Source organism: Mollisia scopiformis, assembly GCF_001500285.1.
Source record: "Mollisia scopiformis unplaced genomic scaffold LY89scaffold_10, whole genome shotgun sequence".
NCBI classification, from domain to species: Eukaryota; Fungi; Ascomycota; class Leotiomycetes; order Helotiales; family Mollisiaceae; genus Mollisia; species Mollisia scopiformis.
Window position 1 is genome coordinate 316,218 of NW_017263590.1, and position 14,933 is coordinate 331,150.

Below are 14,933 nucleotides of genomic sequence, written 5' to 3' on the forward strand. Positions count from 1 at the left end.
ACCAATGTCATTGCAATCAAAAAAGCATAGACCTAAATAGTCTCTGTTGTCTCAATGCCCCACTCCCGAGCGGCTTAAGTAAGCCGCGCGCCCTGAATGCTGAGGGCATCGGAGATTTTTGTTTGACTGCTGCGAGGTCTACTCCGCCTTCATAACTAACCATGAGTACAGGTTTGAAAGTGGAATATGATATTCCAGTATTGTTCCAGATCTCGCGCGCGGATTATGTGTCTCGCCCCGCAGCCTAGGGGACCGTTTACTCATATAAGCCAGCCTCTTTCCTTTCGACTTACCTCCAGAATTAACAACGAAATTTGGCTTTCATGATCATACCAGCACTTCTATCTCTCCTCAATCTAGTCTTTGATTTCATGAGATTGTTCTCTCCAAGCCTGCGGCGCAACACACGAAGCTATTCGATATCCTCGATCAAAATGGCCACCCGGACTGTTCTTATTCTCGGCTCAGGCCCACGTATCGGCGATGCCGTTTCCGAAAAGTTCGCCGCAGATGGATATAATGTCGCTCTTGTCTCTAGGAAAGGAACAAACTTGATCAATGACAAAGGTTATCTTTCTCTCCAGGCCGATTTTGCCAATACCGAACCCAGCCTCCTGGCTTCTATCTTCGACAAAGTCAAGAGCGAGTTCAAGGTCGCTCCTAGTGTGGTCATCTACAATGCCGGATCTATCACTCCTCCTCCTGATGCAGATTCGGCCTTGTCTATCCCGAGTGTAAGTCAATGTTTATTCTTTACTTCTTTAATCCTCGATCCCTTTAGCTTAGCTCCATCTATTCGTTTTACTTCACATGTTTTTCTAACAGAAGTGTGTTCTCACTTATCTCAGGCCACCTTCTTGAATAAGAAAATGCTGACTTTATCTTTCCGCAGGCTCGTGTTACCAACGATTTAAACGTCAATGTTGTCAGCCCATACATTGCGGCACAAGAAGCTATCAAACACTGGGAAACTCTGCCCGCAGAAGGCAAGAAATTGTTCATCTACACAGGCAACATTTGCAACGTCGCTGTGTTGCCTGTACCGCTGTTATTGAACGGCGGTATGGGAAAGGCGGCCACTGCTTACTGGCTTGGGGTTGCTGACGGGGCATACACAGCCAAGGGTTGTCGGTAAATTTTCATCTATACTTTTCTTTTGAAATTATGTTCTATAAAGAGCGATAGACGGTTACTAGTCACTGGGCTCTCTAACTCTCTCAGATTCATTTACGCCGACCAGCGCCAAGCGGATGGAAAGATTGCAGGGCAGGCGGTTAGCGGGCCTGCGCATGCCGAGTTCTATACACAGTTGGCGGAGAGCGGTGCGAATGATGTCCCGTGGCATGCGACGTTTGTCAAGGATAAAGGATATGTCAAATTCTAGGTCACGATTGGCATATTATCTAGCTACCAATCAGCCATTATCAATCAAAATTTAACACAATTGCCCTTGCTTAATGCAGAGGGATTCATTCAAGAGCTCGAACAGACCCCCATGACCTCGTAGGATTTTCTCAGAGCTACTCGGGCGCTCCGAAACGCCATGCCATTGAACAAGGTAAGTGAGCGCCTGACTTGAGACCTACATGAATATCGAAGAAGGTCCAGGGGCTTAGTGAAGTAGTCCCTTAGCTCAGCACCTTGACTTCAGTACTTCCTTATGCAGGAAAAATTGCTCCAATTAGCTTGAAACTCAGACGTGGAGTAGAGTACAAGTCAAATAAAATATTCGATCAACTAAGAACACTCTTATTAGTCCTGCTAAAAACGTTTCGTAAGGCGCCTCTAGTGGGACGAGTTCAAAAAAGAATTTTAGAAAAAGGACACCAAAATCTACCGAAAGATTCAAAATAACAAAAAAAAACTTTGTGACTTAAGTGCATTTTCCAAGAGCGTGGTACCGAACAATTGAAAATCAAAAAAGTTCTCAGCAATAATGCCTTGCTATATTAAACGAGTAACACGAGAGTAGTATCACTTCGAAAATACGTGGCAAATTCGCCAGCATTGCCCATGGCCCTATCATTCCACACCTTTTCAATAATATCAAAGCCTCGGCGCACAGTACTAAAGCGGCTGGCCGGTCGTAGCAAATCTATCATCTCGCGTATGCGGGGTTTTTGCGCAGATTCTGTCAAGCAGCCAACAACGCAGAATGGCCAGGCCATGGTGCGCAACAACGCCGGAGGTGATACTTGATGTGTCAACAGCTCGAGGACTTGTGATACATGATGCCGTACATCGACGTTGGCAGGCTGCCAGCCGGATACGATGACAGACAGATAGAGAAAGGCACTATGAGCCCAGATCCGTGTCACCAACCAGCTTTGTCGGGCGATAGTCCGAGCCTGTCCGGCGTGATCTTCTGCTGCGAACATGTCGTCTAGAAGACTGCTCCCCTCAGGCACGGAAACCAAATAGGTTTCAAACTGGGAGACATGAGCCTCGAGCGTTTTCTTGATAGCCGCGGCGCGATGTACTAACTCAGCAACATCCAAATTGCCGGCAGCACTACAACGTTTCTTCCATGCGTCTAGAGCAGCAATCTCGCCAATTTGCTTGAGAACCCAGTTTTGACACCCCATGGTAGTTTCAAGGTTGATGGGCGGGACAATATCGATCCCGTCGTTTTGGCATAAAAGACTTTGGTGATAGTCGTATAGTTGAGGCCGCTCTTGCAAGGCAGTGCTCGCGATGATATCATCAAAAAGTAACAGGGCTGTTGAAAAGCGAAAGGCGGCTTGCTCAGAGCTAGATACCTCAGCTTGTTGGGCTGGTAGGATCCATGATGGCAGGCCAAGGAGGTTGAGGATAGTTTGGAACGTGGTGGAAGAGCTAGCGAGGCTGGCAGCTCCAACGACATCAACTACTTTCTTGAAAAGCGTTAAAGCTGCACTGAGATGGGCCTGACAGTTGTCAAAACAAGTGATAGCGATCTCGAAGCGTTGCAGCTGCATGACAGCAGCCATAGCACGAACACTGCCAAGTATATGCTCATTCTTGTCGTAGCTCTCGATAATCCGAATGGAACCTCGTAACATGTTAAACGCATCCTTCGTCTGCTCAAGTAGAGTTTCCCACATGCGATCATCTGTAATAGTAGAGGTTCCGTGTGCCAATGCAAAGAAATATGAGCTCTGGCAAAGGATGGCTTGACGGAAGACGGGGCTACTGATGACCAAATCCAGAATCCATGCTCGACCGCCATGGAGCGGCGCAGGCCGATAGAAAGGGAATAGGAAAGGGAGGATGCGTTCGAGGTAAAATACTAGTAGTACCGAGTCCGACTGTCCGAAGGGTCTCAATTGTAGTATTTGCTTGCATACTCTCTTGGTGTCGACGGGAGAAGTAACATCTGATGGACCTGAAGGAGGCGTGCTGAAATCATGTATATTAGAACGGGCCGCGCTCTGATCTTCGGACTCGGCAATAGAGATAGAGACGTTGTTATTAAGGTTAGCCGCCGACTCCTGCTTCCCGCGACGACGATAAGGAGCGTGCTGTTTGACCTCATTCTTGATCTGCTCCGACATGGCCTCTTGCTTTATACCACCGTCCATCCATACCGGTTTATCGCCGTACTTGCAGGTAGAGATGTGGAGCGTCAGGCATTCATTGCAAACAGGACGTTGCTCATCGCACTTCTTGCGCCGCAGTCGACAGGTCCAGCAGCCGTTTGAGCTTCTGTTCATGTTGATCGAGGGTGCATTTCACTACAAACAAATATGAATGTATCAACTTGTACGTATTCTTGTAGAAGTGTTTGACAATCGATATGTAAAGTAGTCTCGAGGCATCAAGACTAGGTTGACTTAAGAGTTTTAAGATGACTAAGCGTTGTCCATACCCGTATGCATGCCAAGCGCACCAACTCACTAAAGCTTGTTAGAATAAAACAAAAAAAGAGTTTCAATTTTGACCCAAAGTGTCGTCCATCCGTGCCCTACTCAATAGCAAGTCAATTTCTCAAAGTGTCTGCACAAAAAAAGCCACTCGCTTCTAATTTTGCACTTTCTAAGTTTGCTTTCTCGATCAACGAAAATGAGGGCAGCCTGGTCTGTGGCGTATGCAAGCCACGCATAATGTCTCACACTTCCCTGCAGATAAGTTTGCACTTTCGTTCTCTGGGCTGAGTGGTTGCGCTTACCCTCGCGGGACCGTGACCACTTGCAGCCTCGTCCCATCTTCACCGGTTTTCGAGAGGTTAAATATCAATCGCTCCCAAACTTTTACCTCTCTCCATTTCTTCTCCGTGGGATAGCTCTCGCTTCGGCATTCTCTTCATTCTGTTCCACTCATTCTGCGTTTGTTTTCAAATCACGACCTGACTCGCTGCTCCTGATGGAATGGAATGAGAGTTCGCATTGGCACAGGTTTCCTGAGTAAGTCTATGTTCGAGCTGAACACAACGATACAGTAGGATCTTTGGACCGAGTCTACAATGACCGAGCTCTTCATATCAAGGGTCGAGGTTTGCTAACATACTCAGTGCCTCCCAACCTGACCCTTGTCTTGAATGTCTTCTCACAGCCTCATGGGAGTGTTCACATCAGCATGACCCAGCATTCACATACCTACCATCAACCTCTGTTTCAATGACCCCCAGCACCGGAGCAGGCATCGCAGATGTCGTCGCTACACGACAGGAGATCAGCGGCCTACCCTCAAGCCAGGAGCACGGAGGAACGTCGGAATTAACCTCTACTTCTACTAGAGATGTCACAAGTACGTCTCGTCGTTTGAAGAACCGAGAGAAATGGTCCTCCATCAAGAATGAAGTCCATCAGTACTATATAATTGAAGGCAAGACACTCCAGGAAACTATGGTCAATTTCGAGCGAAAGTATTCTTTCCGAGCGAGGTAAACCAATCTTACCCTTTCATTGTTACTCTCGAGTCAGCCGCTAATAGTATTCAGTCTAAGAAAATGGAAGATGCAGATGAAAGAATGGAACTTTGACAAGAACATGAGCAAGCATGACATGGCTATTCTAGTAGCAAAGGCAGAGAAGAGAGCTCGAGATGCAGACAAGGACACCATATTCTACAACAGAGGGAAGGAGATCAGCTCAGAGAAGTTTCTCCACTTCAAAAAGAGAAGAATAACGGAGCAGATCGAGGTTGCATCGTCAAGTGCAGGTATGTGATCATCCTTGAATCATGTGTCTGTTTCAGGAGTTAATTCCGCAAGCAACACCAATCGACATCACCTACGATACACCAAGATATGACTTGGCCTTGAACGATATTGAGGGGAGTAATGAGAGCAATTCCTCATCCGGAATCGAAAACAATGAATTCGACGAAAGTACTGTGGCTCAACCTCCCGAACGTGAGTTCAGTAATTTTCAAACTCCCAATGCAACTCCAGGCATTTATGAATACTTGGACTGGTTCTGGTTCCTGGACGGAACTGATACAGTCCTAGCTCTACAAAAAGCTGTTTATGATCAGAACTTTGGCCCTGATCTATACTGCTTGGGGCACAACCAAGATATTATACCATTCTCAAAGCTTCAAGTTTTGGCTTTGGACATTTTAGAATGCGCTCGATCTGGCACCACGATGGACGGAAGAAAAAGTCAGCCAGACGGTACAATAATGCAATACTTTTGTGGGATATCATATGGTCTCAAGTACGGTCATGGCAATGGGGACGCTTTCTTGCCTTACATATCCGATCTCATGAGAGCTCAGCCTACACTGGACATACATATCTGGATTGCAGCTCACGTGCATCACAATCCATTTGAGGAGCTTCTGGAATTGATCAACGAAACCTACGGTTTGACGGCGAAGGTTTCTGTAGATATGGCAGCCTTGATCAGTCCATCACGAAATTCTTGTGATATCGATAGCCAATGGGCGCGAAGTATGCACTTCTTAAGAACAGAAGAACTCACTCCCGAAGTGGAAAAGTCGGTCCAGCAGGGGCTTTTGTGTGAGCTTGAGATTGCCGTTCTAGCCTTGACTAAGCCGCCCTTGTTGCTGGGACAAAAGGTTCTCGCACATGGATTATTAAAATTTGTCTCAAAATACCTCTCATGGAACAAACAGTGGACCCCGCCGAGTCCATATGAAGCGTGGCTTGCTGCTCCGAGCTGGGATCACACTCTTTATGTGACGGAGATCTTCACTCTGAATGAGACTGCAAAGGAAGGGGGAATGACGAGGGCTTTGGCGTCGAGCATGCAGTGTATCAGAGACTGCGAGAAAGCTATCTCGCTGTTTCATACTCAGGAAAGTACTATGGATATTGTAATTTCTTTGGTATTCTGCCAGACAGCTGCAATGTGCGGAGAAGGATGTTTCGCCATGGTCCAGCAAATCTTCGCAAAACTTCTCATAATGTTCGAACCTCGCCTGGACATTCCACTTCTGAAATTCTACACGCTACTGTATCGATCCGTGTATTATGCAATATGCCGACGCCAACAACTCTACCAAGAAGACATGATAGCAGCACAGAGTGTTATTGACACTTTGAAAAGCTGGACCGAGCGGGAGCGGATGAGAACTGCGTTGAGTGAAGCTCGAAGAAGGGCAGATAAGATATTTCGAGACGCCATTTGGGTCTTATGAGAGGTCAACACGCGAAGAGTAAGATGGTCCATTATCGGCACCTTTTCGTAATCACACAAAGATCATACAGATTACTCCTAGATGAGTGGACCAAGACTTCCCAATCATCATGAAGTGTTCAGAGCAAGCAATTTTAGTAATCAACACAGACAAAATTGCTCTTATTTCAAGAAAGAGACTTATTTGTGAAGGAAGTCATTATAAAATTGTCGAAAATGGGAGACTCATTGATGAAATCAGATGACCTCAGACCGTACTAATCACTTCTCCTCCAACACCCCATCGACATACGTATCCACCTTCTCATTATAAAAACACACGTAGCCTTGAATCGCCGCACTCTCCGTAGTCGGGTACTCATACCACCAGATGGTATCCTTGTACTCCTTCCCCTCTATCGTAACGTTATAATACTGCGCCATGCCTTTATACGGACATTTCGTCGTAGTTGAAGAAGGCGTAAGGTACTCTTGCTTGACCTTTTTCTCATCAGTCCCAATTATCCAAATATACATGAAGCGAGAGACTTACAGAAGTTTTAGGCAAGTAATAACGAGGCCGAAGTCCAGTTTCGAACAGGAACATCGAGCTAGAACTTTCCGCAACTGTGACACCCGCAATCTTGACTTCTATCTTCCGCGAAGACGCCAGGATATCAATCCTTGTGTATGGATTCTTGGGATGATCGTATATCTGCTGGTCTTCTTCGAACCAGGCATCCATTGCTTTGAAATCAAATTTGACCAGTCCTGCCAAGGGGCCTTTCTCGAAGATCAAAACTCGATCGGTACTTTTCTCGGTTCCTGGGATAGTAACAATGCCGCCGAATGCAGACTCGGAGTCATCGACGGAGGATGTTTTGGTCAGGACGTCGGGGACGACGGATGAGAGGGGGACCCAGAAGTGTGGGAAGTATTTGTGTTCCCAGACATGTTTTGCGGAAGTTGTGTCAAAGAGGAATTTGCCACCGAACAGGGCGCGAACGCGACGAGGTGTAGACTCGATTTTAAAGGGGCCAGTGCTGAGGAGGGTTTCTGCGAGTGTGAGGAGGGAAGGGTTTGGTGGTGGTGCGGCCTTTTTGGGGCCGAGTAGGATGTTGGAGTCGGTCATTTTGTGGAATATGTATCTCTAAAAATCAATATCTGAGTGAAATGAAAGCCGTTGTAATGTGCGCTATATATCTAATCGAGCTTTTCGGCTTAGCTTGAGAGGATAGAAATTATGAAAAGATGTGAAATGTTAATTTTCATGCGCTCTGAGAGCTTCATGTCGATGATATATATGTATGAAGCTGCACTCGGGGCCATTTATAAGCATGCATATGCCTTTCTCCTGATTGGGAAGAAAACCACAAGTAAGCAGCTCATGTGAAAAGGAGTCATGATTAGTTTTCAAAAATACCCCGCACTTGCCGATAGCGATAGCGGGGTAACCATTGGCACCTTGCGAAGCAAACTTGAAGCATATTTGGAATCAAATAACTCATTGAGGCATTATGGAGAGTATAGCTGTTAGCCTTGCTGAACATGCTAAACTTTTGCTAAAGCTAAGGCTGAAAACAAGAGTGATAAAGAACTGTCTTTTGCAGCGGCCTTGAGCATGGTTGGGTGTGACATAGATTGACCTCAACTCCGATCGAGCTTGAATGCCTTTGTGGGCCAGATGATGGGTAATAATAGGCCCCTTATGAGCGCTTTTGCTGAGCTGAAGAACATTGAGCTATTGACAACGAATTGTTGGTCTATGACGTATTTAAAAGGTGGGATGTTGCCCTGAGTCGCTGAAGCTCTTTTCTGTGTAGAATCTGCTGGAAAGAGCCATCTTTGCAGACAAGTTTCGCCCAGTTAACGTAAGAGATCAAACAAGAAGAATTACATGAGTAACGAAGGAACAAGATAAAGTTTGAGACTCCAAAATGGGCGTTTCATGCACGTTCCACGTGACCCCCGAAGCGCGCTTGCAGATTTCCGTTTGCCTCAACCTCGAGAAATCTTCAACATACAAGCCACAAATCTTTCCACCTAATTTCGCAACGCCATAAAACCTCTCAACGCACCTTTGTCCTCCTTGATCAGGAAGACCGGTCGGGAGAAAATATTGCTGTGACTAACAAGACAGAACTGACTACACAGGTCGAGACGCGACCAATATCAAGGTCACGATGGCGACAGAGCCAGAATATGAGCTAGTCCGGGCTACCGCGTCAATCCTTGCGTGGTACGATAGCACCCGGCCTATGTACATTGACCTGGTGGGGGATTATGCAGGCAAAGAATTGTTTCTCGTTGAAGGAGATTCATTATTGCGCGAATGCTTCGATGACGAGCGGATAGACTTCGATGGTAAGTCAACCTTTTGCGCTGTCCTTCAGTTTTATTGTCCTGGCTACGCGTTTGCTGGATCCGGAAGGAGAAACATTAACAAGCCTGGTCTTATTTGAAATGGTAATGTCAGGTGACCTGGCGCGACCCAGGTTATTGATGCGTGCATTTCGACTTTACAGAGACACTACGAACTCAATATTGAAGGAAATATGGAGAGCTAACTTCGATAGGGGGTTTCCAACTTCTTCACGCTGTCTATGTGGTAGAACGCTTTCTGGAGAATCTGATCAAGCGACATTGTCAATTTCATGTTGCTTTCTTCGATGGTATTGTGGCTTGGACCTTTTCCAAAAAGAATGTTTCGCTAACAAATGAATGTAGAAAATGCTCAACTATGTGTTCCCCTCGGAAAATCTGACGCTCAGCGTGCCCGATATCTACTGGCCAGGGCCGTGATCAAACGCCATCTGATGATTCGCCTGCCTAAATCACACCCCAGTGTCCTGGTAAAGAGCTTCCCGTCTCTCCACAGTTCGGAATTCAGCGAATACCTTCAGGATTCTCCGATCCATTTTGTCATGACCCACGATGGATCGAGCAAGGAGTCTAGATTCGCTGTTGAAACGCCTGAAGGAGAAGAACAGGAACTACGACGAATTCCCAAGGACGAAAAGTACACCAAGCGACTGTTCCGCGGGATTATATGGTGGTTCAACACGCACAAGCTGAATGTTGCTCTGATCAACCGCATTGAGTTCAGAGACTCCAAGGTATTCACTATGATTGTGGAGAGCTTTAGACCTTCCAGCAGGGAGAAGCTGGTCATGACTTCGAGCTTTGTCGATGCGATCAAAGCCACGCAAGACCAACTGAATGCGTTACATCCAGTAGCGGAATTTCCGTTTGAGAACTCAGATATGAAGCGGCTCTCGGACGCAATGGGAGACGAGGAAATCAGTGAGAGCTACTGCTTGTCGATCTACGGTGTTTCGAGACTATTGAAGCAAGAGGATTGTGATGAATTCCTGGCATCTGCATATATTCTGCACAGCATTGCTCTAAAGCATATGCCAATCTCGCAACGACGACTTCCACTGGTCACTTTCGATGATGACTTTGAGGAGCAAATCAACCAGTTCTTGACCAGTCTTTCCATGATTATTCGCTGCGCCATTGACAGCCCAAAATGGCCAACCTTTATGGACCACGAAGACATAGAGCTTGGAGCCGTGGATATCATTGATGGACGACTATTTCGAGCAGTTATCCAAGCGATGTGTGACGGCTCATTAAAGGGTGTCGTTCCTCGAGCTGCCCAGCCTGACTGGGAACTCCTTTCCGGTCTCATTGCAGACTTAACAGACGATGAGCTTTCGATCGATGGAAGTCCAGAGCCAACATCTTCGAAGACCTCTGCAACAAAATCGGACTTTGTAGTGAAGAACGAAAACTTATTCGTGCTACCATTTTCGAATCCTGTTCTGGATAAACATCTAGAATGTATCCATGTCGAGACGGACAAGTCACTGCCGAGACGCTTAGGTGCTCTGAAAATATACCGAGAGACTACTCATTGGCACAATCATAGGAAGCCACTTGATGTAAAGACAGGCCCTCCACAAAAAGTTTCGAAATGGCGGTAAGTCTTTCAACGTCTTTTATTGTTTGTTGGCAACCAATACCCTTGCTAATACGCGTTAGTAATCCTCTTCGCACCAACCAGTTTTACATGAAGGAGATGACTACTTACGCTGCAAGCTTGACCGGCGCCAAGGGCAAGGCATTAGAACCCGAGACAGTAACTGTTGGACCCAAGCAACTGATCAAGTTTGCCGACGAGGTACCCGAGAAGAGTGCTTCAAAATCGAAAAAGGAATCTGCAGAGCCCCAGAATAAGGGTGGCCCAGCCAAGAAAGGGACGAAGAAAGGCGCAGCCGGCCTATCTAAGAAGGACCAGATGATCGCCGATAACAAGGAGCGAAAGGGAGGTGCAGAGTCGGATAAGGCTTTCGCAGCTTGGTCAACTGTCATGAAGGATCTTGATGCCGTATCTGACGAGCAAGATCGTTACTTGCGGACCATTCAATACCTCAACAACCTCGATGCTGCTAAGACGACATATCTCGAGACCGATATTTACACATATGTTCTTCAGTCGCTTCTAAACTGGTGGGCTTCATATTGCAAGGTTGACAAGAAGAACCAAGGGTACCATGTTGTGGCCCTGATATGGACCACAATTCGATCAATATGCACGTCAAAGGCGCCAGTCTCCAAGGATACTGTTCAGCATATGACGAAGATTTGCACCCTCCTTGGAATTCCAGATTCGATGGATTCATACAACCCTTCACCATCTGATCGAACGCTTTCCTTTTACTTCAAGTTTCCGCCAATCACCCAGGACATCCGCATTACAATGAGTCAAACCGAGTTCCAACTCGACTATTGTGGTCCTTACATGGATCGTATGCTAGATGCTAAGCCAGATCCACGAGTAGGCAGCTTCGTTCCCGATGGGTGGCAGAGAGACGTTTTGGATCAGCTTGACGCCAATAAGAGTGTCTTTGTCGTTGCCCCCACCTCTGCAGGAAAGACATTCATTAGTTTCTATGCCATGGAGCAAGTTCTTCGTGCTGACAACGATGGCGTTCTGGTTTACGTTGCGCCAACCAAGGCACTCGTAAATCAAATCGCTGCTGAAATCCAAGGTAAATCATTACTTACTTCAACTGCGATTTGACGAAGACATGCTAACTTATGCTAGGACGGTTTTCGAAGAAGTTTCCGGTTCCTGGTAAAGGTGTCTGGGCGATTCACACCAGAGACTACCGTGTCAACAATCCCACTGGTTGCCAGATTCTGGTCACAGTTCCACATATCCTTCAAATTATGCTGCTCTCGCCTTCGAATGCCAAGTCCTGGGCCCCGAAAGTCCGCCGTATCATCTTCGATGAAATCCACTGCATTGGACAGGCTGAAGATGGTGTTGTATGGGAGCAACTCTTGCTGTTGTCACCCTGTCCGATTGTTGCTTTGTCTGCGACAGTTGGAAATCCAGCACAATTTAGCGACTGGCTCACTGTTACGCAGAAGTCGTCTGGTTCCGAGTTGAAGATGATTCAGCACGGTACTCGATACTCTGATCTGAGAAAGTATATGTACCAGCCTCCACAAGCTTTCCGCTTCTCGGGCCTTGGCACGTCCTACGGTGTTGGCCTCGGTCTCGATGGACTTGACGGATTCAGTGCCTTCCACCCAGTTGCTAGTCTTGTCGAAAAATCGAGAGGTATGCCAGACGACTTGGCACTCGAACCTCGCGACTGCCTATCACTTTGGAAGGCCATGGTAAAATGCCAGACCGAGAAGTATCGCGTCCCAGACTCGATCAGCCCTTCCAAGTCTTTACCGAAGTGTATTCGAAAAGCGGACATTTTTGCTTGGGAGAAGGCAATCAAGAAAGTTCTTTTGCAATGGATGGGTGATCGCAATTCCCCTTTCGACAAGGTTGTTCAAGAATTATCTATGCTGAAGATCACCGGCGAGACGGAGCCAAATCAACCTCCATCATCGACGACCTCCTCCGTGACCGAGGGAGACCACTTGGACAAGCATGATCTGAAGTCTACAACTCTGCCACTACTGTACCAATTGCACAAGAGACGCGCTTTACCTGCTATTCTCTTCAACTATGACAGAAGCCAATGTGAAGACATTGGCTGCGCAGTCTTAGCCCAACTTGTCGAAGCAGAGACACGCTGGAAAGAGGGTCCACAATGGAAGAAAAAAATGGAGGGCTACGAAAAGTACCAGCAACAAAAGGACAAGAAGTCTCGAAAGCCCGTGAAGCCAGTGAAGAAGAGCAAGGATGATGAAGAAGACGGCGGCTCTAAGCTAGATCGTATGCGCGACGAGTCATCCGAAGGAGCTTCTGTCTATGATCTGTTCGATCCTGAAGAGCCCCAAGCCGAGTTCAGTTTCGCCAATCCGAAGCAGCTTCAGAAGGCCGAACTACACGAGTACGTCAGAGCATTGAGATGGAAGAATGTCAGAGAGGAGCTCATTAAATTGCTAAGACGTGGTATCGGAGTCCACCACGCTGGTATGAACAGAAAATACCGCCAGTGTGTTGAAATGCTGTTCAGAAAGGGTTTCTTGAGAGTCGTGATCGCCACTGGTACTCTCAGTCTGGGTATCAACATGCCTTGTGCGACTGTTGTCTTCAGTGGAGATTCTGTTTTCTTGACTGCACTGAACTTCCGTCAGGCGGCTGGTCGTTCTGGTCGTCGTGGTTTCGATTTGCTTGGTAATGTTGTCTTCCAGGGCATTCCAACAGCGAGAGCTTCTAGGCTTCTGAGCTCAAGATTGCCTGAGATGACAGGTCACTTTCCGCTCACGACCACCCTGGTCCTTAGACTGTTCACTTTGTTGAATGACTCTGGAAACTCGAAGTATGCAGTACAGTCCGTCAATGCTCTACTCTCGCAGCCAAGATTATACATGGGTGGACAGAGTTTCAAGGAACAGGTCTTACATCACTTGAGATTCTCTATTGAATATCTACGAAGAAATGACCTTCTTGGCCCGAATGGCGAGCCGGTGAACTTCACCAGCTGTGTCTCCCACCTGTATTACACCGAGAACTCCAGTTTCGCTTTCCATGGTAAGCCTCTCCACCTCACTTAACCATCTCCACTGACTAACTTTGTAATCTAGCACTCTTAAAGGGTGGCTTCTTCCACACGCTCTGTGCCGATATTGATACAAAGACTACCATTGTTCTGTATCAGATGATGCTAGTTCTCAGTCACCTGTTCGGTCGTAGAGTCGTTCGTGAGATCGACGATCCCGAGCAAGCTGAGAAGATCAAGCGATCGTCATCTATGGTGTACTTGCCTGCTATGCCAGAAGAAGCTGCGAATATTCTTCGTGCCCACAACAAGGATACCCTGGATGTTTTCACCACTTATGTGAAGACCTTCGCAGAGCAGCACGTGAAAGAAGAGGAGCGCCGTCTGCCCCTCACCCATGTACCTGTGGGAAAGATTTCGTCTGCTGCAAACGGGAAGACAAGCAACGGGCACGCAAAAGCCAATGGAACTGCCGAAAAGAAGCAACCAGATGCGATGGACTTCCTTCCCAGTCTCCCCAGGCCGCATGCACGTTCCGCATTTGTTGCGCTGTCAGGTCTCGGAGATACCTTCTCCACGATCGAGGATCTGTGCTCATCCACACCAGAAGGTGTGTTCCTTGAAGCAGCTGTCGTCCCTCATCTTGAGCTTCACCCCGACGAGACGAGATCCCCACTCAACGCTTACCTGCTGGATTTCTACATGCATGGCTCGGTCGTCCCACTCGATGTTGCCAATGGTATCCGCAAGGCCGATGTCTGGTTTCTGCTTAATGACTTCTCCATGATACTCGCCACGATCACGACTTCTCTCGCTATCTATCTCGGCCTTGACTCCGGAACTGATCCCGAAATGCTTGACGTGATGGGCTCAGGAGACGCAGCCGAGAACGACGCTGACGAGAAGGTCGCCGCAGAAACTATTCCCGACGCACCAGTCGCCAATAAGACTGTCACTCCAGACCAAACGTTCCAACCCAAGAAGAACAGAAAGGTCGCCGAGGACTGGGATGCAGGTGAAGATGCTTTAGTTGCCGAGGAGGACTTCTTGAAGAGCAGGGTGGGCAAGGAAATGGAGGGGACAGATGATGAGGAATATGAGAAATTGATGAATGTCTACAAGGCTTTTAAGAAGTTGAAGACTGAGTTTGACGAGAAATTTTGGGCTATCTTTGCCTAGATTCTTTGTTGGGTGGGACGGGGCGTGGAGAAAAATTGGTATCTGCATGGGAAGATCGACGCATGTTGGAGTGCTGGTTCTGTTGGATTACTTACGTACAGCGTATTGTGGATATGATAGACTATGATAGAGATAGATAAATTGATTCTTGAGCATGTAGACTGTGGAGTATAGAGAGGTGAAGATGCATGAGGCGAAGTTCACTGGTGATGCTTAA

The 14,933-nt window shown here is 47.2% G+C and overlaps 5 protein-coding genes across 5 annotated transcripts; 3 read left to right on the forward strand and 2 right to left on the reverse strand.

Moving 5' to 3' along the window:
- Positions 1–141: 141 nt before the first annotated feature.
- On the forward strand, positions 142–1,416 carry LY89DRAFT_683936 (uncharacterized protein). Its single transcript, XM_018214783.1, has 3 exons — positions 142–734; positions 893–1,131; positions 1,222–1,416. The coding sequence occupies exons 1-3, from the start codon at positions 435–437 to the stop codon at positions 1,382–1,384; spliced, it is 702 nt and encodes a 233-aa protein (XP_018072323.1). The 5' UTR covers positions 142–434; the 3' UTR covers positions 1,385–1,416.
- Positions 1,417–1,479: 63 nt separating this feature from the next.
- LY89DRAFT_34213 (uncharacterized protein) lies at positions 1,480–3,963 on the reverse strand. Its single transcript, XM_018206866.1, has one exon. It carries the CDS (start codon positions 3,690–3,692, stop codon positions 1,950–1,952), a length of 1,743 nt encoding a protein of 580 aa, XP_018072324.1. The 5' UTR covers positions 3,693–3,963; the 3' UTR covers positions 1,480–1,949.
- A 194-nt stretch (positions 3,964–4,157) lies between these two features.
- On the forward strand, positions 4,158–6,827 carry LY89DRAFT_34227 (uncharacterized protein). Its single transcript, XM_018206867.1, has 5 exons — positions 4,158–4,416; positions 4,490–4,861; positions 4,919–5,139; positions 5,192–5,332; positions 5,429–6,827. The coding sequence occupies exons 1-5, from the start codon at positions 4,352–4,354 to the stop codon at positions 6,580–6,582; spliced, it is 1,953 nt and encodes a 650-aa protein (XP_018072325.1). The 5' UTR covers positions 4,158–4,351; the 3' UTR covers positions 6,583–6,827.
- Positions 6,726–7,844, reverse strand: LY89DRAFT_614416 (DUF427-domain-containing protein). Its single transcript, XM_018210684.1, has 2 exons — positions 7,114–7,844; positions 6,726–7,061 (listed from the first exon to the last, which is right to left on the reverse strand). Exons 1-2 carry the CDS (start codon positions 7,690–7,692, stop codon positions 6,843–6,845), a joined length of 798 nt encoding a protein of 265 aa, XP_018072326.1. The 5' UTR covers positions 7,693–7,844; the 3' UTR covers positions 6,726–6,842.
- Positions 7,845–8,588: 744 nt separating this feature from the next.
- Positions 8,589–14,869, forward strand: LY89DRAFT_614419 (P-loop containing nucleoside triphosphate hydrolase protein). The gene is made up of 6 exons (XM_018210685.1): positions 8,589–8,924; positions 9,137–9,232; positions 9,288–10,545; positions 10,608–11,617; positions 11,674–13,569; positions 13,623–14,869. Exons 1-6 carry the CDS (start codon positions 8,744–8,746, stop codon positions 14,714–14,716), a joined length of 5,535 nt encoding a protein of 1,844 aa, XP_018072327.1. The 5' UTR covers positions 8,589–8,743; the 3' UTR covers positions 14,717–14,869.
- The last annotated feature ends 64 nt before the right edge of the window (positions 14,870–14,933 follow it).